This window comes from Pantherophis guttatus, chromosome 1, assembly GCF_059756535.1.
Source record: "Pantherophis guttatus breed Tessera chromosome 1, ASM5975653v1, whole genome shotgun sequence".
Lineage (NCBI taxonomy): Eukaryota > Metazoa > Chordata > Lepidosauria > Squamata > Colubridae > Pantherophis > Pantherophis guttatus.
In genome coordinates, this window is record NC_142063.1 from 16,558,172 (window position 1) to 16,582,639 (window position 24,468).

General features: G+C 43.6%; 1 protein-coding gene across 2 annotated transcripts in view; it reads left to right on the plus strand.

Moving 5' to 3' along the window:
• NCAN (neurocan) overlaps positions 1 to 22,883 on the plus strand; it is a 151,073-nt gene extending 128,190 nt beyond the window's left edge. Inside the window, exons 10-15 of one of the 2 annotated variants that reach the window (XM_034442546.3) lie at positions 4,289 to 4,402; positions 8,379 to 8,537; positions 11,893 to 11,975; positions 14,195 to 14,339; positions 20,722 to 20,904; positions 22,467 to 22,883. In XM_034442546.3, the coding sequence (XP_034298437.2) occupies positions 4,289 to 4,402; positions 8,379 to 8,537; positions 11,893 to 11,975; positions 14,195 to 14,339; positions 20,722 to 20,904; positions 22,467 to 22,615 (833 nt within the window). In that variant the 3' untranslated portion in view covers positions 22,616 to 22,883. The remainder of the gene's footprint in view (positions 1 to 4,288; positions 4,403 to 8,378; positions 8,538 to 11,892; positions 11,976 to 14,194; positions 14,340 to 20,721; positions 20,905 to 22,466) is intronic. The other variant, XM_034442545.3, reaches the window with a different exon arrangement.
• The last annotated feature ends 1,585 nt before the right edge of the window (positions 22,884 to 24,468 follow it).

The window sequence follows — 24,468 nt, forward strand, 5'->3', positions numbered from 1 at the left end:
TATTCTGTCTCTGTAAACCGCTTAGAGAGGGCTGCAAAGCACTGTGAAGCGGTATACAGGTAGTCCTCGACTTACGACGACAACGGAGCCCCAAATTTCTGTTGTTAAATGAGTTTTTCTTTTTCAAAGAGTTTTTATTTCTCATAAACATATTTAAATGTACAATCTTTTATCCATCATTTTCCATTCATCTTATCTTTTAACTTTCATTTTTAGTTGTTCGGGGATGCTCTTTTACCATTTACCCTCCTTTATTTTTTAATTTATCTATTTAATTATTATTTTAATTTTTAATCATTGTTGTGTTTTGTGTTTTTAAATTGGCTGTACACCGCCCTGAGTCCTTCAGGAGAAGGGCGGTATAGAAATAAAATTATGATGATGATGATGATGATGATGATGATGTTAATCTTTAGTGAGATTCACAGCCTTTGAGGCTGGTTAATAGCTCAGCAGCTCGAGTCCTAACCAAGGACCTAGGAACTGTTAAGGTATTGTCGGAGGATGTAAGCTGTTCCGAGTAAGGTGGTTTTTTGTAGAATCAAAATGTTCAAGTCCGGCAATTTTAGAATTTCTAAATAGCGGGGTAGCCCTTTGGGTATTGCTCCAAGGGCTCCAATTACAATTGGGACAACACACAATTTCTTTTTCCACAGTCGCTCAACTTCAATTTGTAAGTCCCGGTACTTTGTGATTTTTTCTTGCTGCTTATCTTCAATTCGTGCATCACCAGGTATTCCAATGTCAATGAACCATACTTTTTTCTTTTCAACTATTGTTATGTCAGGTGTGTTGTGGACCAAGTGCCTGTCAGTCTGAATCCTAAAGTCCCACAAGATCTTGAGTTTCTCATTCTCTAAAACTTTCTCAATCTGATGTTCCCAGTGGTTTTTGCTGTACTCAGCATTTTTATTATTATTTATTTATTTATTTATTATTTATTATTATTATTATTAACTTATTATTATTATTATTATTTATTTTACCACAACCTTTCCTTTTCTCCTCCCCTTCTCTTCCTTCCTCCATTTGTTAAGTAAGTTTTGCCCCATTTTATGACCTTTCTTGCCTCAGTTCTTAAATGAAGCACTGCAGTCAATAAATTAGTAGCCTGGTTGTGGAGTGAATTTGGCTTCCCCGTCGACTTTGCTCGTCAAAAGGTTCGCGAAAGGGGATCACATAACCCTGGGACACAGCAACGGTCATAAATGTGAAACAGTTGCCAAGCACCTGAATCTTGATCCCACGATCAAGAAGGGGATGCTGCGAAGGTCGTAACTGTGAAAAACGGCCATAAGTCGCTTTTTTTAACTTTGAACGGTCACTAAACAAACTGCTGTCCCAAAGGTGTTTTTTTTTTTCCAAGAGGCAGTTGGACTTTCTTGTTTTTTTTCTTTTGAAGACATTTCGCTTCTCATCCAAGAAGCTTCTTCAGCTCTGACAGGATAGAGGAAGACGGAAGAAGCTTCTTGAATGAGAAGCAAAATGTCTTCAAAAGAAAAAAAAACAAGAAAGCCCAGTTGGCCTCCTGAAAAAGCACTTTTCAGATATCCATGAGCTGGATGACTGAGAATCTCTGTAGACTTTTTTTTAACAAACTGTTGTAAGTCGAGGACTACTTGCATTAAGTCTAGATGCTATTGCTATTGTTGGCAAAACATTAAGAAAAGTAAGATCATGGCATCCGGCTCTCTCAATTCCTGGCAAATAGATGGGGAAAGAAATGGAGGTAGTGACAGATTTTATTTTCCTGGGCTCCAAGATCACTGCAGATGGGGACTGCAGCCAAGAAATTAAAAGACGCTTGATCCTGGGGAGGAAAGCCATGGCAAAGCTAGACAGCATACATCACCCTGCCAACAAAAATGCATGTAGTCAAAGCTATGGTTTTCCCAGTTGCAATGTATGGCTGTGAAAGTTGGACCATAAGAAAGGCTGAGTGCCAAAGAATTGAGGCCTTTGAAGGATGGTGCTGGAGAAGACTCCTGCGAGTCCCTTGGCCTGCAAGGCGATCAAACCGGTCAGTCCTAGAGGAGATCAACCCTGACTGCTCTTTAGAAGGCCAGATCCTGAAGATGAAACTCAAATACTTTGGCCACCTAATGAGAAGGAAGGACTCACTGGAGAAGAGCCTAATGCTGGGAAAGATGGAGGGCAAAAGAAGAAGGGGACGACAGACAACGAGGTGGCTGGATGGAGTCACTGTGTCAGCACTTCAAGCTGCATTTACTCTAGTGCTGACATAAGAAGGAGAAGCGAAGGTGTCTGGAAAGGGACGTTTGACTTTTCACCTACTTATTTTCCCTGGAGATAATATCCCCTAGGAGATGGGATGGGAGGGGGGAAATTCCTTTGAGCTGGAGTAGATTAGGGGTAGAATGACTTGGAAGATGGCCAATGAGTGCCGGGGAGTGGGGAACGGAAAGGGAGGGTTTTGGGGCTGGAAGTCAGTGTTGGCTTCGATGGAGTCGGGTTTAGAATGCCGTGCTTAATAAATAGGAGTTTTTCTTCAAAGACTTTGTTTGAAGTGCAATTTATTTGAGACGACCTCGAAACTTGACACACTGAAGCAGTCGGCGTGAGCTTAAATGGACTTCAGAGGATGGTAGAGGACAGGAAGCCCTGGAGGAACATTGTCCATGGGGTCGCAATGGGTCGGACACAACTTCACAATTAACAATAAATTGTTGGCAAATACTTTGGAAGGTATCATTTTTGCAGATATTTTTTGATACAATCCTCCCTTCATTCTAGGTTCTGAGAAAGAACCAGAATGGCTACAGTCAGCCAAAGGAGCGAGACATGAAGTTTCACACTAATTTTATGCACATGCTCGGCTGTCGGGCTCCCAGATGGATGTAGCTGCATTTATCTGCTGGATTGCTATGTTTTAATCTTTGCTTCAGATGCAGCTGGCTGTTGTTCCTCCAACCCAGATAAGCCCTGAGGATTCATCCCCAGCCCTGAGCTTGTCTGTGTTCCGAGCCAACTCATATGCACAGACTATATTTCCCGCGAGAGTTCAGTGCATCCATTGGTATTATTTCTCTAGGGCAGTGTAGCTCAGCCTTGGCAATTCGAAGATGTGTGGATTTCAACTCTCAGAATTCCCCAGCCAGCCATGAAATAGAAAAAATAGTTTCTGATTTTCTTTACAGCAATTATAAGTACAAACACAAAGTTACCTCTTATACTATGGTAATTTTTTTAAAAAATCCACCCTTTTTATAGTATTTTGTTTTTTTAATCAACAAAACCATAAATCGTAAGTTCATTTTTTGCCTGCTACTGTATATGCAAAAAGCCAATTTCATCTAATGATTAAAGCACCCAGCTAGAAAGCAGGAGAGGTGAGTTCTAGTCCTGCCTTAGCCATGAAAGCCAACTGGGTGATATTGGGCCAATCATAAGGAGGCTGAGAGTTCTAGTCCCGCCCTAGCCATGAAAGCCAACTGGATCATATTGGGCCAATCATAAGGAGACTGGGAGTTCTAGTCCTGCCTCAGCCATGAAAGCCAACTGGGACATATTGGGCCAATCATAAGGAGACTAGGAGTTCTAGTCCTGCCTTAGCCATGAAAGCCAACTGGATCATATTGGGCCAATCATAAGGAGGCTGAGAGTTCTAATCCCGCCCTAGCCATGAAAGCCAACTGGGTGATATTGGGCCAATCATAAGGAGGCTGAGAGTTCTAATCCCGCCCTAGCCATGAAAGCCAACTGGATCATATTGGGCCAATCATAAGGAGGCTGAGAGTTCTAATCCCGCCCTAGCCATGAAAGCCAACTGGATCATATTGGGCCAATCATAAGGAGACTGAGAGTTCTAGTCCTGCCTTAAGCATGAAAGCCAGCTGGGTGGGCCAGTCCCTCTCACTCAGCCCAACCCACCTGACAGGGTTGTTGTTGTAATGGAAAAATAAGAAGAGGGAAGTGTGTTGGATATGTTCACTGCCTAGATTTATTTGTAAAGATAATATAGGTAGTCCTCGACTCACGACCACAAATGAGCTCAAAATGTCTGTTAAGTGAGACATTTGTTAAGTGAGTTTTGCTCCATTTTACAACCTTTTTTTCAGTGCCATTGTAACTTTGAACGGTCACTAAATGAACCATTGTAAGTCGAGGACTACTTGTAAAGGCGGGATATAAATAAATTAAAATAAATAAAAAGTGTATTGGGGTTTCCTGATAAACAGAACCCAGACAGTCGGAAGAGGGACTTGTGAATTCCAGCATCCATAATGTGACGGAGTCCCCACCTTCACGCATGCTCTTGTCCCCACAGATATCGATGACTGCTTATCCAACCCTTGTCAAAATGGCGGGACCTGCATTGACGAGATCAACGCCTTTGTCTGCCTGTGCTTGCCCAGCTACGGAGGGAGCTTATGCAGCCGAGGTGAGAAGGGCCCTCTACAACTTTTTCCAAAAATCATTCCCACGGAGGAATAAAGCATCCCAGAGCAGGTTCAGCTTCTCTAGGTGTGTCTGGCCGAAAACCACAGCCATGTCAAAACGATGTCATGCATGTCGTGGCCTCACTGTGCAAATCACACCGTTATGCAGTGAGTCGACTGCGGCGTGAGATGAAATGACAGAGATGCAGAACTTGCGCTGCCGATGCAAGGACACGCAGGTTGTCGCATTCCCCAACCCCGTAGATACTCGTGGCCATTGAAATAAAGTGGAGCTCCATCCTGATGCCTCCGTGGAGATGTAATAGTGAAGGAGGAGGAGGCCACCATCTACCTGGATGGCTTTTTTTTTAACTTCCCAGTGTAGTCCACAGCTAAGAGGATCTCTTGGTGGTCTCCCATCCAACCGCTCGTCAAATGGGGTCCTATTTTGTTTTTCAAGCTCAGAGAAGGTGGGCAAGGACAGTACCTTTGTGTGTGTGTGTGTGTGTGTGTGTGTGTGTGTGTGTGTGTGTGTGTACTGTGTTTCCCCAAAAATAAGCCCTCCCCTGAAAATAAGCCCTTCCCGAAAATATTTAAAAGCATCCACAGCTGGTCTGGTTAGGGTTAGGGAGACAGAGCTGAAAATCAGGTAAGATGGCAAGAGGAGCCCCATCTTGCTCCACGCACCCCAAAATAATAAGACCTCCCCAAAAATAAGACCAAGCACTTATGTATACTCACTACTTTACATTGTAGCCAAATGTCATTTCTTCAGTGTTGTCACATGAAAAGATATACTTACAGTAAATATTTACAAAATGTGAGGGGGTATACTCACTTCTGTGACATACTGTATGTATATGTGTGTATATATATATATATACATATATATATAAAGTGTTTTTCTATTGAAGCACCTGGTCTATCCCAATATGTGGCAGGGAGCATACTGCTTCCCTTTTGCCTTTCAGCTCCAATCCAGGAGCCCTCAAGCAGTCGCATTCACGACAAACCATTTTATATCAAATTTATATTCCGCTGATAAAGAAATAAAAGGAGACTAGTATAGATCTATTTCAAGCTATTTAGCTCTCATCAGCTAGCCATACTCGAATCCGAGTAAGGGTATGGCTAGTTGATGAGAGCTAAATAGCTTGAAATAGATCTATACTAGTCTCCCTTTATTTCTTTATCAGCGAAATATAAATTTGATACACACACACACACACAATTGTATGTGTATGTGTGTGTACATGTGTATATACATAAACACACCGAGTCTTCAAGTTGTAATCATTCATTTAGCAATCTTTCAAAGTTACAAGACCACTGAAAAGTCCTCAAAATTGCAACTGCTGCAGCATCCCTGTTCCATATGATTAAATTCAGTTGCTTGGCAACCGGCATGTAGCATCCTGGGGTCGTGTGATCTCCAATTGCCACCTTCCCTGCCGGCTTTTGACAAGGAAAGTCAATAGGAGAAGCCAGATTTGCTTAACATCCATGTGACTCACTTAACAGTCATGTCAGAAGAGACCATAAAATCAGGCATTACTCAGTATTGCTTAGCAACGTTTGTTCAGTGGATTCACTGCAGTTGTTATATTAGTAACACGGTTGTTAAGTGAAGCTGGATTCCCCGTTGATTTTGCTTGTCAGAAGGGGCAAAAAGTGATCACATGACCCCCAGACATGGCAGCCGTCATAAATGTGAGTCAGTTGTCAAGCATTTGAATGTAAATCACGTGACCATGGGAATGCTGCAATATTCATACTGTACGTGCGAAAAACAGTCATAAGTCTTTTTTTTTTCAGTGCTGTTGTGTCAAACAGTCAAACAGTCACTAAGTGAACTGTCATCAGTCAACTACCTGTACAGATTGTGGTCCCCACTGTGGTTGTAACTTGAGGACTGACTGTAATAGTAATAGCACTAGAACTTAGACTTACAGTATATACCGCTTCGTAGTGCTTTTACAGCCCTCTCTAAGTGGTTTACAGAGTCAGCATATGCCCCCCCCACAACAATCTGGGTCCTCATTTTACCCACCTCGGAAGGATGGAAGGCTGACATAAACTAATTGTTTCCTGCCTAAGCAGGGGGTTGGACTAGAAGACCTCCAAGGTTCCTTCCAACTCTGTTATTCTGTTCTGTTCTGTTCTGTTCTGTTCTGTTCTGTTCTGTTCTGTTCTGTTCTGTTCCTATTCTATTCTATTCTATTCTATTCTATTCTATTCTATTCTATTCCATTCTTTCTCTATTCTATTTCATTCCATTCCATTCTTTATTCTATTCTATTCTATTCTATTCTATTCTATTCCATTCTATTCCATTCCATTCCATTCTTTCTCTATTCTATTCTATTCTATTCCATTCCATTCCATTCCATTCTATTCTATTCTATTCTACTGTATTCTACTCTGTTCTTTTCCTTTTCTATTCTGTTCTGTTCTGTTCTTTTCCTATTCTGTTCTGTTCTGTTCTGTTCTTTTCCTATTCTATTCTGTTCTTTTCCTATTCTATTCTATTCTATTCTATTCTATTCTATTCTATTCTTTCTATTCTATTCTATTCTATTCTATTCTATTCTATTCTATTCTTCTATTCTATTCTATTCTATTTTATTGTTTCTGTTTCTGTTTGTTTCGTTTCTATTCTATTCTTTAGTCCATCAATCAATCATCCCAGAGGGAAAAAAGATTGAAAAGTTTTGAAAGCTTCACCTTACTGAACTCACTATAAGAGGACAGGAGAGGTTCCTATCACGGATTCTCCAGATTCTGTACTCTAACTCTTAATTCTTAGCATTAAAATTCATTCAAGAAGGTCTGGGTGAATCTTATTTTCTTAACTGCACTCTGCATTTAATAGGTTTGGCAAGGATGCTAAATGGCTGAATTCACCTCACACTACTACCTTGGTCAATTAATTAGTCCACCTTCTGTGTTCACTGAATCTTAAATTAATCAAGCAGGCACATCACACTACTACACCATATTGACCATCAGCCAAACTTCGCCCTCTGCGCAAAGGCAGCCATTGCCTCTTGAACCAACGTGGTTTAAGTCAGCTCTAGGAATCCAAACAGACATCAAACATCGTGAATATTGCATCCATTTCTCCTGACAGAAGCTGCCTATTGAACCCAGAATCCGGTTTTTTTTTTTATAAAAAGAAAACATGGCTTTTTTGTGAGAACACTCAAGTGTGCCTAGCACACACGTTCACTCCTTCCAAACTCAGAGGGATGTTGAGAGTGAAGGATGGGAGCCTCCATATTTTTTCCTGCTCTGCTTTCCAGCTGAGAAATTCCCTTTGTGTGGGAAACTACCAGCTCAGCAGCCGGAGAGAAAGAACGCCATTAATCCAACGTGGCCCTTGACAGCCTATTTCCTTCCCGCCCAAGCAGCCTTTGGAGGCCGCTAATAACATAATAATAATAATAATTAACAGTTCCTAGATCCTTGGTTAGGACTAGAGCTGCTGAGCTATTAACTATTATATTATATATTATATATTAATATATATATATTTAATTTGATTTATATGCCGCCCTTCTCTGGAGACTCAGGGCGGCTTACAATGTGCTCAGCAATAGCCTTCATCCTTTTGTATATTTATACAAAGTCAGCTTATTGCCCCCACAAACTGGGTCCTCAATTTACCTACCTTAGAAAGGATGGAAGACTGAGTCAACCTTGAGCCTTGGCGAGATTCGAACCTGCAGTAATTGCAGGCATCTGGTCTTAATAACCAGCTTAATAACAGGGTGCCTTAGACCACTGTACTACCAAGGCTCTTATAATAATAATAATAATAATAATAATAATAATAATAATAATAATAATAATAATAATATAATAATAATAATAATAAGCAATAACATAATAATAATAAGTAAATTGGCATGCTCGTTAAAAAGAAGTTAAAGCTGACCTTTTGGTTGCGCCCCATTAGATGCTTTTTCCTCCCTTCAGACACAGAAGGCTGCGACCACATGTGGCGTAAATTCCAGGGTCACTGCTATCGCTACTTCGCCCATCGGCGCGCATGGGAAGACGCGGAGAGGGATTGCCGACGTCGGTCAGGACACCTCACCAGCATCCATTCCTGGGAAGAACATAATTTCATTAGCAGTAAGTTGGAACTCTGGGAGAAGAAGGGAAGAAGGGAGCCACGGCAAGAGAGGAAGGCCGAGTGACAGTGCAAAATAGCAATAGCACTTAGACTTATATACCGCTTCAATGCTTCACAGCCCTCTTTACACAAGTATACAGAGTTAGCATATTGCCCCCAACAATCTGGGTCCTCATTTTACTGACCTTGGAAGGATGGAAAGTGAGAATCAGAGGAGAGACGGTGAGAATCGAACTGCCAAACTTGCTGGCAGTCAGCAGAAGTAGCCTGCAGTACTGCATTCTAACCACTGCGCCACCACGGCTCTTGTGATGTGTGAACCTAGAATGTGTTCATTGCATCGCCCATTTCCGGGGACCCCCCAAAGGTGCTTTTCAGGAGGCAACTGGACTGTCTTGTTTTTTCTTTGAAAGACGTTTCGCTTCTCATCCAAGGAGCTTCTTCAGCTCTGACAGGACAGTGGGGAATGGAAGGATTTATATTCCTTGCAGACAGCTGGTCATTTGCATCCTTTTAGAGCAGAGGTCTTCAAAGTTGGCAGCTTTAAGACTTGTGGACTTCAACTCCCAGAATTCTCCAGCCAGCTATGCTATGCTATGCATAGCTATGCTGGCTGGAGAATTCTGGGAGTTAAAGTCCACAAGTCTTAAAGCTGCCAAGTTTGAAGACCTCTGTTTTAATTTAATTTAATTTAATTTCCAATTTATATACCGCCCTTCTCCCTGAGGACTCAGGGCGGTGTACAGCCAAGATAAAAAACATAGAATACAAATATTAAAACATTTAAAAATATATATAAATTTTGGCCCGAAAGTTAAGTTTTAGAGAGTCATTGAAGCACTTGGAGGTTTATCAGTGTCCTCAGGGTCACCTGAGTGATGCTCCTGGTTCCTGTAGTCTGAAATTTTTCCTCTGGAAATCCATTCCTACTCCCATACCATTCCAAGGGTGATAATCCCAAATTATTGTATATAGCTAAAGGTCTGTATTAAGTCTGTATAAAAGTAATTTTTGGGGAGTTTTGCCAGATGTCCGGGCGGTAATCTAATGCCCAGGCAACTGGTTATTTTGGATCCAGAAACAATTAACACTCCAGTGAATGAAAGGATTTAAGCCCAAACCTCTTGCAAGCTGCCCAGGAACGCCTTAATAACGATAGCAGAGATACCCCAATGGGTGGGCAGTTTCCACCATACTTAATGCTAGCAGGTTCTGTGCAGAAGCTTCCAATGAGCAACAACCATCCGAAGGTTTTTATCTAAAAACACTGGCACCGTGGCTTTGCTATGGTCAGGAGCAGAGGTGTTATTCAGCTGGTTCTGACCGGTTCTAGCGAACCGGTAGAGGAAATTTTGAGTAGTTCAGAGAACTGGCAAATACCACCTCTGGCTGGCCCTGCCCCCAATCTATTTGCTGCTTCCTGAGTCCCAGCTGATCGAGTCCCAGCTGATTGGCTGGGTCTCCTTTTGTTGCCCTGCACAGGAGAACGGAGCTGGAAAGCAGATTAGTGGGGTGGGGAGGAAATGGAAATTTTGCAATATCCTTCCCCTGCCATGCCCATCAAGCCACGCCCACCAAGCCACACCCACAGAACCAGTAGTAAAAAAAAATTTGAATCCCACCACTGGTCAGGAGGCTGCAAGATTGAGTGGCACATGACTTTAGGATGGGACTCAAAAGTCTAAGGCTTTCACAGCGAAAAAAAACTTTGAAGCTATGTGAAGATCCCTCCCACCCAGTGGTGGGTTCCTCCCAGTTCGATCCGGTTCGGCTGAGCCGGTAGCAGTGACGATATGACATCACCGAACCAGTTCTCCCACCCCCCCCACGTTATTCTTACCTTTTATTTGGTCCCACCCCCAATCTATTGCTGCCTCCTGAGTCCCAGCTGATGGCTAGAGGGAAAAAAACTGTTTAAACTTTTGCCGCGGGGCTTCAGAGGGCCGTCCTACAGCTGATCAGTGTTAAAAGAAAACAAATGAGTCGGGTCGTAAGTGCGAGGACTGGTCATAAGTGTGAGGACCTTCCAGAAATGACTCTGACCAGCTAGCCACGCCCGCCTAGTCACATGACCTCCAAGCCACACCCACAAAATAAGCCACACCCACAGAACCGGTAGTAAAATAATTTAGAACCCACCCCTGCTCCCACCCCCCACTTTATTCAGTAAACAAGAGTTAAAGAGAAGAAAAAAAACCCAAGCAATCTAGCTCAGAATGAGTTCTAAATCTCTAGACGTTTCTTAATATGAAGGAGAAATCAAAATAAGTCACCAAACTTCTCGAAATAACAACAGTCTTCCGCATTGCCACTACTTCAGGTTCACATTAAGACATGAAATCCTAAACCCACCAAACAGTCTAAAGTTGCAGAACAGGCAAATTTAAGCTACCAACTTACTTTACTTCATTAACCAAGCTTAGCAGGTCGTATTAAGTGCAGCTCCTACGTTTTTAACTCAGCTGGTTGAAGTTTCATGTGAATTGAACACCAGGAAGTAACGTGTGGGTTGATAACCCCATTTTGCCAACAAACAGAAAGAAAGGACCCTCATTTTAGAAAAAAATGCACACACACCGAAATAACTAATCTTATTTATTTATTTATTTATTTATTTATTTATTGGTTCGATTTATATGTCGCCCTTCTCCGGAGACTCAGGGCGGCTTACAATGCGTTAAGCAATAGCCTTCATACTTTTGTATATACCTGCTTAGTAGGGCTTTCGCCCCCCCCAAGCAGTGTTCTTTTTTTTATACAAAGTCATCTTATTGCCCCCACAATCCGGGTTCTCATTTTACCTCCCTCGAAAGGATGGAAGGCTGAGTCAACCTTAAGCCTGGTGAGATTTGAACTTGCAGTAATTGCAGTCAGCTGGTGCTACTTAACAGCACTTTAGTCTGCTGCGCCACCAAGGCTCATTATAATCTTACTCTTCCCTTGGAAGTGGCCTCTCCACCCTGTGTCCCAGGGTCTTTCCCACATGCTATCACACCTTAGAGGGGAGGGAGGGAGAAAAGTTTTTGTAGAGCAGTACTGAGTGATGAGGCCAATCGCCTCCAGATGGCAGCAAAGAGTTAGGAGGTTCTCTTTGCTGCCATCTAGTACTTGTCTTGTTTTGCAATCCTGATATGCAGTCCTAGCAATTGTGCATGTTGTCCATCCCACCCACCCACCCCAATCCCACAAGGCCATTTTCTTGCAAAATCCCACCCCAATCCACCATACCCCATTTGGAATATTGGAACAACCTATAGATAGCTACTGATCAATGAAGGAAATCAATAATCCAAGAAGGACTCAAGCCTCTCTAAGAAATGCATTTTTCTTACGCCAAGCTCTTCTCTCCCTCAGGTTTTGGCCACGAGAACACTTGGATCGGCCTCAACGATCGCATCGTGGAACAGGATTTCCAGTGGACGGACAACACCGGATTGGTGAGTCTGTGGAAGAGGAGATTCGGTCTGAGTCGGTGCAACCTTTTTTGAGTGCCAAAGGTCTCTGGGTTGATTCTTGCCAATTCAAGCAGCCAAGACTGGAGCTGGGAAATTTTCCCAGTTCTTCCAAATAGGAGATGACCAGGCTGAGCCCAAGGGCAGGATCAAACACATCATGACTTTGGAATCTCTACACCCCTGTAAGAAACCTAAATCCAGACCCCCTTGAAGTCTGTTGATTGCCAGGGATGACTTGATAGCAGTTTTCCAAAACCTAAGGGGCTGCCACAAAGAAGAGAGGTTCAACCTATTCTCCAAAGCACCTGAAGACAGGATAAGAAGCAATGGATGGAAACTAATCAAGGAGAGAAGCAACCTAGAACTAAGGAGAAATTTCCCAATAGTGAAACCAATTAATCAGTGGAACGACTTGCATCCATAAGTTGTGGATGCTCCAACACTGGAGGTTTTCAAGAAGATACTTGACTGTCACTTGCCTGGAATGGCATAGGATCTCCTGTTTGAGCAGGAGGTTGGACTAGAAGACCTCCAAGGTCCCTTCCAACTCTGTTATTCTGCAATGACTCTTAATCTGGTGCCAATTCACTTTGACTGTTAGTAGTTTAGATTCTTATGCATGGGTAGCATGAAATAAATTCCTAGTAATTTTTAATCTTATCCCGAAGAGCTCCTTTCAAAGGAGGTGGGGGGGGTATTGGTTTTACTCTTTGCATATACGGTTTTTATTGTTTGTAAACTGCCTAGGGTCACTGAAAGTGAATGGGCAGCCATATACATTTTATAAATCAATAAATCAAAATAATATGTGTGCCTGACATCTGTTGCAACAGGCAACAGATCACACCAAGCTAGACTCCTCCCTTTCAGATAACTGTCCCTAGATTTAAGCTTTAAAAAGGGCCACGAAAAAGCTCTTCTCTACCTGAATCAGTAGCAAACTGCAATCAATGGACAGAATACTGGAATGCATGGCAAAAATTGATTTTTCCACTGTCAACCATTCTGAGTGGCTCGCAACAGTCAAAGATACTACAATAAAATCAATCCAAATAAAAGATGGAAACCGCAATGAAGCCAGGTGTGCAGTGAAACAGTCCAGGCGGCAGACGCAATCGTATGATCTGCCGGTTTTTATGTGAGTTGCATGTTTTATGTGCAACGCACATTCAAAAAAACAGGCAAAGTTTCAATCCTACTCTTCGAGTTGCCAGCTTGGCTTTTTTGCTGAAACCCTGTAGAAATCACTAAGTGTTGGAAATGACACACATTTTCCCACTAGAATAGTGGTGTCCAGCAGTGGTGGGTTGTTCCCGGTTCGCATCGGTTCGCAAGAACTGGTAGTAAAAATTTCTAGTAGTTCAGAGAACCGGTAATAACATTGGCTGGCCACGCCCCCAAACCGGTCCCCGGCCCAGTCCCCGCTCGCTTACCCCACCCACTTCATCAGAGGATTTTTTTTTTTTTTTTACTTTTAAAAGCATTTTTTCTATAACCTCTTCGGCCAAAAAAGTGCTTTTAAAAGTAAAAAAAAAAAAAAAAAAGCCTCTGATGATCGCGCAGCTCAGCTGGGATTGTCAGAGGCTTTTAAAGGCATTTTTTCTGCAACCTCTTCGGCCGAAGAGTCTGTAGGAAAAAAAATGCCTTTAAAAGCCTCTGGCGATCCCAGCTGAGTTGCCTGATCGTCAGAGGCTTTTAAAAGCATTTTTTCTGCAACCTCTTGAGGTTGTAGAAAAAATGCTTTTAAAAGTAAAAAGTAAAAAAAAAAAAAGTTGGCCACGCCCACCCAGTCACATTAGCCCGCCCCCACCAAGCGACGCCCACAAAATAAGCCACCCCCACAGAACTGGGAGTAAAAATTTTTAGAACCCACCGCTGGTGTCCGAGGAGGTACACAACCCAAGCCGCAAATTATAAAAGCAGCATTGTCCCAATGCAATGCCAGCTCCACTCCTTTTGTGCATGCATGATCTAAATCAGGGACGTCCAATCTTGGCTCCTTTAAGACTTGTGGACTTCAACTCACAGCCATGGCTGGCTGGGGAATTCTGGGAGTTGAAGTCCACAAGTCTTAAAGGGGCCAAGATTGGACATCCCTGATCCAAAAATAAAAACAAATAAATTAAAAGGAAGAGGCAACAAACGTGCAATCTTGGAAACTATTTTTTAAAATTTCCGTGTCGTTCTTTGTTGTTTGCTAGCAATACGAGAATTGGCGTGAAAACCAGCCAGATAATTTCTTTGCCGGCGGCGAGGACTGCGTGGTGTTGGTATCCCACGAGACTGGGAAATGGAACGATGTCCCATGTAACTACAAACTTCCTTACGTCTGCAAAAAAGATACAGGTAAAATACCTTGTACGTCTGCAAAAAAAGATACAGATACGCATCCATTCTGGGTTTTTTTTAAATTCTTTCTTCAAGGCCAGCTTGAAGAAACCCCATTGGCTATTGCTCACAGGATCATGTTTGTGTTTTTTGTCAGCCCTTCATTTCTTTTTCCCTCCTTAAACAGGTAGTCCTCCATTTATGACTGGTCACTTAAAGACTGTTTGAAGTTATGACGTACCACCCAAAAGGTTCTTGTGACCCAATTCTGTTAGGGTCCCTTTGGTCCTCCTCCCTGTGGTCACATAACTGCATTTTGGGTATTCAGTGACCAACCCGCATTTACTGTTTCTAGTGTCCCACAGTCACGTGATTGCAATTTACAATATTTTTGTCCCAAAATAGCATTTACTTCTTCTACTTTTGTTGTTGTTGTTGTTCGTTGTGAAGTCACGTCTGACCCATCACGACTCTATGGACAACGTTCCTCCAGGCCTTTCTGTCCTCTACCATCCTCTGGAGTCCATTTAAGCTCACGCCGACTGCTTCAGTGACTCCATCCAGCCATCTTGTTCTCTGCCGTCCCCTTCTTCTTTTGCCCCCAATCGTTCCCAGCATTAGGCTCTTCTCCAGTGAGTCCTTCCTTCTCATTAGATGGCCAAAATATTTGAGTTTCATCTTCAGGATCTGGCCTTCTAAAGAGCAATCAGGGTTGATCTCCTCTAGGACTGACCGGTTGGATCGCCTTGCAGTCCAAGGGATCGCAGGAGTCTTCTCCAGCAACAGAGTTCAAAGGACTCAATTGTTTGTCGCTCAGCTTTTCTTATGGTCCAACTTTCACAGCCATACATTGCAACTGGGAAAAGCATAGCCTTGACTATGCGCACTTTTATTGGCAGGGTGATGTCTCTGCTTTTTAGTATGCTGTTTAGATTTATTTATTTATTTTTATTTATTATTCGTATTTCTATGCTGCCCACTCTCCGAGGACTCTGGGCGGCTTACATCAAAGACAGTATACTAAATAGCATATTGCCCCCAACAATCTGGGTCCTCATTTTACCCACCTCGGAAGGATGGAAGGCTGAGTCAACCTTGAGCCGATGAGATTTGATCCCCTGATCTGCTGAACTAGCAGTCAGCTGAAGTAGCTGCAGTACTGCACTCTAACCACTGCGCCACCTCGGCTCTTTTTATTTGCCAGATTTGCCATGGCTTTCCTCCCCAGGAGCAAGCGTCTTTCAATTTCTTACTTTCCAGCAAAAATAGCCCACAGTGAACAATGGGTTCACTTAACTGTAGCGTCCGTTTAACAACTGTCCCTAAAAATGTTGTTAAAAACAGGTCCTGTCATGTGGTGACTTATTTTACGACTGTCCGCAATTTATAATCTGAATCGGGAAGCTCCATTACAGTCGTACATTTAGGATTACCTGTATCAAAAAAAATCAAAGCAGAGTTTCTTTTTCACAACTTCCTGTTTTCCTGGGCTACGTTTCACATATTATCACCTATTTTCTTCAATCTTACCCCCATGTCCTACATTCCAATCAGCTATTGGGCGAAAAAAAAGCCTGGATCCAAATAGAGGGAGTTTTCAAGTTATGACCGTAATAGAGCCTGTCCATCGTGCTCATAACTCATGATGGTCATAAATCAGGTCTCCCTTATGACCAACATGATTAAACACGATTTTTTTTTACAGCAATTGTTAAACAAACCCATGATTATTAAGTGAATGCTGCAGTCATTAAGCGAATCGATCAGGGGTGAAATCCAGCAGGTTCTGACAGGTTCTGGAGAACTGGTAGCGGAAATTTTGAGTAGTTCGGAGAACCGGCAAATACCACCTCTGGCTGGCCCCAGAGTGGGGTGGAATGGAGATTTTGCAGTATCCTTCCCCTGGAGTGCGGAGGGAATGGGGATTTTGTAATATCCTTCCCCTGCCACGCCCACCAAGCCACACCCACAGAACCGGTAGTAAAAAAATTTGGATTTCACCACTGGAACCGATGGTTCGCTATGGGTGCGGCTTTGCAAAAAACTGGAAGTCAAGGCTGGTTTTCAGCCAAACCCTCATAAAACACTGTCACATGATTGTGGGATGCTGCAAATGTCCATAAATGCAGGCCAGTTGTTGACTGTCCGAAGTGACCACACTGGGGGGGGGGCAGGGGATGAGGAACTGTCGTAACTTTGAATCCAGATCATAAATATCCGCCAGGGATGTCCATTGTAACTTCAAACTCACAGGTCGTAAGTCGAGGCCAAATTCGACCGGTTGTAAATTCGAGGACTATCCGTATTAGAAGCAAATATTGTCAGTCTCTGAGCTTGCCTGTCTTACCTTCTAATTTCTATTCAACCTGTGCTTGTGGAAAGTTGTGTGTGTGTGTATTCAAGAGGCCACTGTTTCAGATTGTTGAAAAGAGTCTCTGGAAGAGGGGTAGGCAACTATGGACCCTTTACAACCTGTGGACTTCAACTCCCAGAATTCCTGAGCCAGCCGGCTCAGGAATTCTGGGAGTTGAAGTCCACAGGTTGTAAAGTGGTCATTGTCACTCACCGCTGCTCTAGAAGGAAGGAAATATAAAACAAAACCCCAACTTGGATTAGTTGAAATGAGATTTTTTTTAATACTGTACTTAATCCATACTTAACAGCTTCTTTAAAAAAGAAAGAAAGAAAGAAAAGGTAACTAAAGCTGTGGCTTTCCCCACATCAGAGATTTTTTTTTTTTAAAAAAACCACAGTGTTCTTACTCAGGGATCCTAATTTCTCTGTTTTCCAGCTGGAGGAGGCAGGAACGAAATGAGTCCCTTTGGGGCCATTTTTTTCTCCCACTTTCGTTAATTTGCCTTTGAAATTCTCCCATTAAAACTATTAAGACCCTCCAAGTTGCTTGTTGGAAAAGTCACATTAACCTCCAGCTGTTTGTGACAGGCTCGAGAAATGGGTCTTCCTTTTCCAGGGCTAATGATATATGTTAAGGATATTGGTGTTGTGTTACCAACCAGCAGAGTAAATGCACAAGGAAACGTTGCTGAGAGCAATGAATAAGAGATATGCAAACTGGTTTATCAAAAGCTTACTTTATAGTAGAAAAACAGTCTCATAGTCTTTAAACAAATTCCAAGTCTTTGCCAGTTAAATCAGTCCAGTGATACAAAAAGCTTCTTACCACACAAACAGTAGTTGGTTAGAATAACAAACTCACTCTGGTTCACCAACCACGATGGTAGCAGATCCATCCAACGATGATTAGCAGATATCAACTCCTCTCAATGGTAGCATATCATCTCAGCTCCATACACAATGGTAGCATATCACCTCAGCTTCATCATCAAACTGAATACGTTACAATACCTTGCTTAAATACTCTCACAACCAGTCATTATCTAATTACAGCATGACTCAGCATTACAATAAATCAACAAGAAAACCTTTAAAGTAACACAATACATTTACAGATTAAAGTTACAGTACACATATATTGCCTGGACAACTTGTTAGGCTCAAACCATATCCTAACAATATATTAGCTCTGATAAAAGTTGTTAATTAAATATAGAAATCTCACTTTCCCATGTACCCCAAGTGCTGGAGTATAACTTCATCCCCAAATGGGCCCTTTAGCATCGGTTGGATTTATAAAAGGTCCTCCTAGAACATCTGAAGATATAAATAAATTGCTTCAGCAGAAAAAAAGTCCCTTGAGTGTATCTTCAGAATTCAGATTGTTGCTTCCTTTAATGCCAGATTTGTAAAGGATGCAGTTCCCTCTCCTTGCATCTCTTACAGTGATAAAGCACAGATTGTAAACCTTCTGAGGAGATTCAATTTGTTCCCTTATTGTATTTGTAAAAGCCGAGCAATCTCAGATTTGAATCAGCGTCATTGAACGTGGAAATATCCACAGAGAGTCTGATTAAATTCAGGAGGAAAATAGTGATGGGAACATCAAATCCAGCATCTCTGGTGTCTTACAGGGACACTTCAATGTCATTTTTAGGGGGCAACAGCATGAATATGTGGGGTCTCTTGGTGCTCTCTGAGCTTGGCTGTTTTTTTGGCAGACATTTCATTACCCAACTAGGTTATTTCATCAGTGATAGCAGGTCGTCCTCATTTAACAACTGGTGGCTTAACAACCGTTCAAAATTATGACAGACTCAACAAATGTTAAAGGTAATCCTTGACTATGACCTCAATTGAGTCCAAAATTCCTGTTGCTAAGTGAAACATTTGTTAAGTGATTTCCCCCCCCAATTTAAGACCTACCTTGCCACAGTTGTTAAGTGAATCACTGAAGTTGTTAAGTTAGTAACATGGTTGTTAAGTGAATCTGGCTTCCCCATTGGCTTTTACTTGTCAGAAGGTTGTAAAAGGGGATCACATGACCCCAGGACACTGCAACCGTCATAACTATGAGTCAGGTCCCAAGTGACTGAATTTTGATCAAGTGACCATGGGGATGCTGCAACAGTCGTAAGTGTGAAAAACAGTCATAAGTTACTTTTTACAATGCCGTGGTAACTTTGAACAGTCACTAAATGAACTGTGGTAAGTTGACGATTTGTACTTAACGTCTCATCCTCGAAGTTACAACTGCCACATCCCTCCCCCCTGGTCATGTGATCTCATTTCAGGTGCTTGGTAACCAGCTCGCATTTATGATCGGTTGTAGCATCTTGAAGTCATTTGACCACGTTTTCCAGTCTCTTTTTGCTGTTTCCTGGCAGAAGATGACAAAAATCGCTCATTGGCTATTCTGGACTCATTTAACAACCATGTGATTTGCTTAACAACTGCAGTTACTCACTGTAAAAACAGTCACATGCAGTGGTAGAATTCAAATTTTTTTACTACCGGTTCTGTGGGCGTGGCTTGGTGGGTGTGGTGTGACTTGATGAGCGTGGCTTGGTGGGCGTGGCAGGGGAAGGATACTGCAAAATCTCCATTCCCACCCCACTCCTGGGAGAAGGCTATTGCAAAATCCCCATTCCTTCTCCACTCCAGGGGAAGGATATTGCAAAATCTCCATTCCCACCCCACTCTGGGGCCAGCCAGAGGTGGTATTTGCTGGGTCTCCGAACTACTCAAAATTTCTGCTACCGGTTCTCCAGAACCTGTCAGAACCTGCTGAATAGCACCCCTGGTCACATGGTGATCCACTTAATGACCAGAATGACTTACAGCCAAATTCCAGGCTCTATTGTGCTCGTAAGCCGAGGACTATCTATAGGGGGCCTATGACAACGCGCCACAGCCAACTTGCTGCGGCCAACTTGCCATGGCCAACTCGCCACAGGACAACTCATGGTGGGACAAGAGTTACACTAATATCAAAAAAAAATGGTGGAATAGAATTGTTAAAGAAAAAGTGCCAAAGGAAGGACAATACGAAATGTGAATGACAAAAATTAAAATAACCTATTAATTATTTTAAATAATTAAACTGAATTCTCAGGGGGGGACACGGTGCTCCCCTCAGCTCAAAGGAGAGGGTCGTGCATCAGTTTGAAAAGACTTCCGAAATACACGATGAGTATAAAATTTGATCATGTCTGCTCGTTGCTGTAGAACGTTTTCTTTCTACACCTTTCAAGAACATCGTCTCCACAAAAGTCAGTTGAGCAGTGAACAATCAGACCTTGCGAGTCACTAAAAAGGAATTATTATTACAGCCGGGGACTTCAGGAAACTGATCATGTTACCGGAGTGAACAAAGGTCTATCAGGGAGGTAATGAGCGAGCGAGTTGCGTGACTATCAGCTTATTGAAGTTATAAGCGGCAATAGCTCACTCAGCGCCCCACAGCGCTTGCTCCAGGGTTAAATAGAGCTTTGCAGAATTGTTGCCTTATGGCACCCACGGATGCTGAGATGATTTAAATTGTGATTCCTAGTAAATCGGGTGAAAATGTCCAAGGGAAAAAAATAAATTGTCCTGGGCTGGAAACCATAAGCCTAAAAACTGAAAAATTGAAAGGGGAAAAAAAAACAGTAACAAGAAGGCCGCCTTTTTGAAATGCCTAACGAAATCAATCCCCCCGGATGTTGCAAAGGGGGGCTTTTCTATGCCTTCCCTGTCAGTGGTGGGTTTCAATATTTTTTACTACCAGTTCTGTGGGTGTGGCTTGGTGGGTGTGGCAGGGGAAGGATACTGTTAAATCTCCATTCCCTCCCCACTCCAGGGGAAGGTTACTGCAAAATCCCCATTTCCTCCCAATCAACTGGGACTTGGGAGGCAGAGAATAGATTGGAGGGGGGGGCAGTCAGAATTTTTACTACCGGTTCTCAGAACTACTCAAAATTTCCGCTACCGGTTCTCCAGAACTGGTCAGAACCTGCTGAAACCTACCTCTGTTCCCTGTCTACAACTTGTATGGTCTTTGTAGTGCTGTGTGGGCCACCCCCTCTGGTGGAAAACGCTTCCCCCATCGGAAAGAAGAAGGAGAGGTACAGCGTTCACTCGACCGTCCGATACCAGTGCGCAGAAGGCTTCCTCCAAAGACATATGCCCACCATCAAATGTCACGTCAACGGCCTGTGGGAGAACCCCAAAGTCCTCTGCACAAAACGTGAGTCACTTTTAGGGATGAGGGTGGAAACGGATGGCTAGGAAATCTCTCCTTTTCTCTTCCCCTTTCCCGCTTGCCCTCTTGGCTGGGCAGGACTTCAGGTGGTCTGGGGAAGGAAACCTGGGAAAGGGCTCACGGTGCCTTTTGAATTGCGCTAAGAACCAGCACCTCCCGGGGTCGGACTGGGAGAGCTCTTTTGCTCCTTGGGTTGAAAAAAGAATTGGGTAGGTGGGATTCGGGGGGGACGGGGGGAACGAATGGGAGAAGGGCACCAGGATATGTCGATACAGGGAGAAAAGTTCTTGAAAAGTATATCCTCCAGATAAACCAGCTCAATTCTTGTTTAAAAAATGAACATGTTCCTTCCTCACTTCCCCTCTTTTTTCTTTTTTATCTCTTTCTTCCTCCCTCCCTCCCTTTCTTCTTTTTTATCCTTTGTCCCTCCCTCTTTCTTCTTTTTATCCTTCTTCCCTCCCTCCCTCCTAGTGGTAGGATTCATGTTGGGCCTAGTAGGCCTCCCTGCAGCCTCCTGGGAGCAAAAACAGGCTGGGGGGGCATGCTGCACCCTTCCCCGTGCCCCATTTTGGGCCTAGTAGGCCTCCCTGCACTTACCTGGGAGCCAAAATGGGGCGCGTGAGGACTACTGGAAGGGGCAGGGCAGGGCCAGCCAGCAATTTAACAACCGGTTCGCTCGAACACGCCCGAACCGGCTGAATCCCGCCACTGCTCCCTCCCTCCCTGCCCTTCGCTGCCTTGCCCCGTCCTTCTCTCCACTTTTGCTGCAATAAGTATGGGATTTCCTAGTGGTCTCCCATTCTCAAGGTGTGACCAAGTCTGACTTGCCTTCAAGATTAGCCAAGGGCAGCTGGGTACTCACACCTAGGTCAGGAAGGAACATATTGGAAGGGAGAGGGCATTGGGAGAAATATAGGAGGATAAATGAATATGTGGTACGGATCAGTGAGTTTCTTATTTATTTGATTTATATTCCACTTTTGCTTGAACAGCTGCAAATGGCACTCATAAGGCTTCTGCCTCTTCTTCCCACTACAACAGTCTTGTGGGGTAGGACGGGCTAGGAGAGAGGGACTGGCCCAAAGTCACCCAGCTGACTTTCCTGCCAAAGGAGAGACTAGAACTCAGAATCTACTGGTTGCTAGTCCAGCAGTTTTTTGCCTTTCTGTCAAACTGGCTCTGGACGGGTAATGTTTGTGCAGGCAATGCCTTTTATAAAAGTTGAGTACAGGCAGTCCTCGTTTAGCAACTCCAATTGGCACCTACTACTCAGTCACTAAATGAAATGGTTGCTAAGTGAAACCGCAATTATGTTTATAATCGTAGTTCAGCTTTCTGTGGCTTTACAGACCTGCCAAGGTCATAAAGGAAAAGACTGGTTGCAAAGTTACTTATTTCATCACCTCCGTAACTGCAAGTGGTCACTAAATGAGGCAATTGTTAAACGAGGACTATCTGCATGTAGAACTACTCCTTGTTGCATTTACCACCTAGTCTGGGCTGAGTGACTAATGCCTCCATCTTTCCTGGCTGTTGATTCCTTGTAGCCAGACGGTCCCACAGAACCCGGCGGCACCATCGTCACCACCGCCAACGCCGGCAGCACCACCATCGCAAATCCCGCAAGGACCGGAGGAAACACCAGAAGCAGCGTCCAAAGCTGGACTGGGCAGAGGATGGCAGCAACTACTTTTAACCTCTGACCCCAATGGAAGCACAAGCTTTGACCCCTCCCCCTTCCCGTATCTCCAGCCCCTTCCTCCCCCATCTTCCTCCCGACCATCCAGGATGTGACGGGGTTTCCATGTGTGATGGGAATGGCTGATCGCCTTTTCTTCCCCTCTCGTATCTCTTCCCAGGGCCCACTGCAGGATGGCACAGTTGCGTGCAGCGCATACCCACTAGGCATTTATGCAGATATGTTGAAAACCTGGCACTTAAAAAAAAAAAATTGATTCCAGTCAGGTTGACATGTTCCTCCCGCCTCACCCCCCCCCCCACCCTAGCAAAATTGGGGCGCAAAGCCCAGATTTCTGAGAATTAACTCTCATTTTTAAAAGAGAAGTTGCAAAAGCTCGTCTTGGTTACAAAGATCTTCTGGAAAATGGGGGCTTAAGAGCGGTGGGATTCACTTACATTCCTTACCGGTTCGCAAATGTGAGCGCACGTGCGCACATGCCTCATCTACACATGCGTGTGGCCTTCTGCGCATGAGCAGTAGGTGCACATTATGTCAGGGTGGGTAGGCGGAGTCTCCCACAGTCGCCGCTACCGGTTCGCCCAATTTGGAGAAACCGGCTGAATCCCACCACTGGGCCTTAAAATTCAGAGGGGCAATCAAATTGCCCAGTGATTGGAGGAGAGTTGACTGGTTCTGCTTTGGTCTTCTCAGCCTCCCCCCACCTCACCCTGAACCTCTCCCCCTTCCCCACATTAGAACCTTCTAAAAATTAACAAAAGAAGAACAATGCTTTGCAAATTTTTGCGTAATTTTAGAAGAGAGAAAGGAAGACATTTTTTCTCAGCACAAGATTCAGGTAGCCTATCTTGCCTCTGCCGAAGGTTTTGGTGTCCCACCAGGATGGGCCTGATCAGGTGATGGGAATTGTAGTGCGAACTACCTGGAGGCAGCTGAATTGAGCATAACTGGTTTAAGACATTTTCTTTGCTGCCAGTTCTCTCTTGTTGCTACTACTTTAGCCAGCTTCTGAAAGGATTTATCCAAGGGGAAAGAGGGAGGCTGATTCTATTTGATTGGCATCTGTTCCAGGGATGGATGATATTTGTCATTCCCACTTTTAAGGAAATAGGTGCCCTGAGATATGGTTGGCTGGGGAATTCTGGGAGTTGAAGTCCACAAGTCCTAAAGTTGCCATGTTTGGAGACCCCTGGTATGTGGGAATGACCTTGGCAGACCGCAGGGAGAGCTACAGACTGGATAACCAGGTTGTAAAAGATGTCTCAGTCCACAGAAGGACAGAAACCTTGGGAAATGGTTTCTGCAGCTCCCTCTCCCGTCTCCCAAAGCCATTCTCACACACCATCACAGGCTAGTTGCATAAACCACCTAGGAGACTAAGTTCCTTAGGCTGCAAATACTTCCAGGGAAACAGAGCTCTTCTTCAAACATGATCTGGGATTCTCCATGAACTAGGTCTCTTCCCCAGAAACCACCCACCCCCCATTTTCTGATCTCATTTTTATTCTATTGCTTTTCTGAAGCATCGTTAGGATGGGGAAGGAACATAGTACATGTTTCTCAACCTTGGCAGCTTTAGGATTCATCGATTTCAGCTTGGCTGGTTGCTGAGGAATTCTGGGAATTGAAGTCCATACATCTTAAAATGGCCAAGGTTGACAAGCACTGCTCCAAGGTGTCATGAATTTCCCATCATGTCCCACAGCTCTGACATAGCACAATCTTGGGCTACTGGTGGAAGATTAAAACAGATGCTGCCCAGCCCAGCAGCTACATTCACATGCATAACTGGCTTTAGGAAATCTGAGCCTGGAGCATGATCTTAAAACAGGTCGTGAAGATGTCAGATT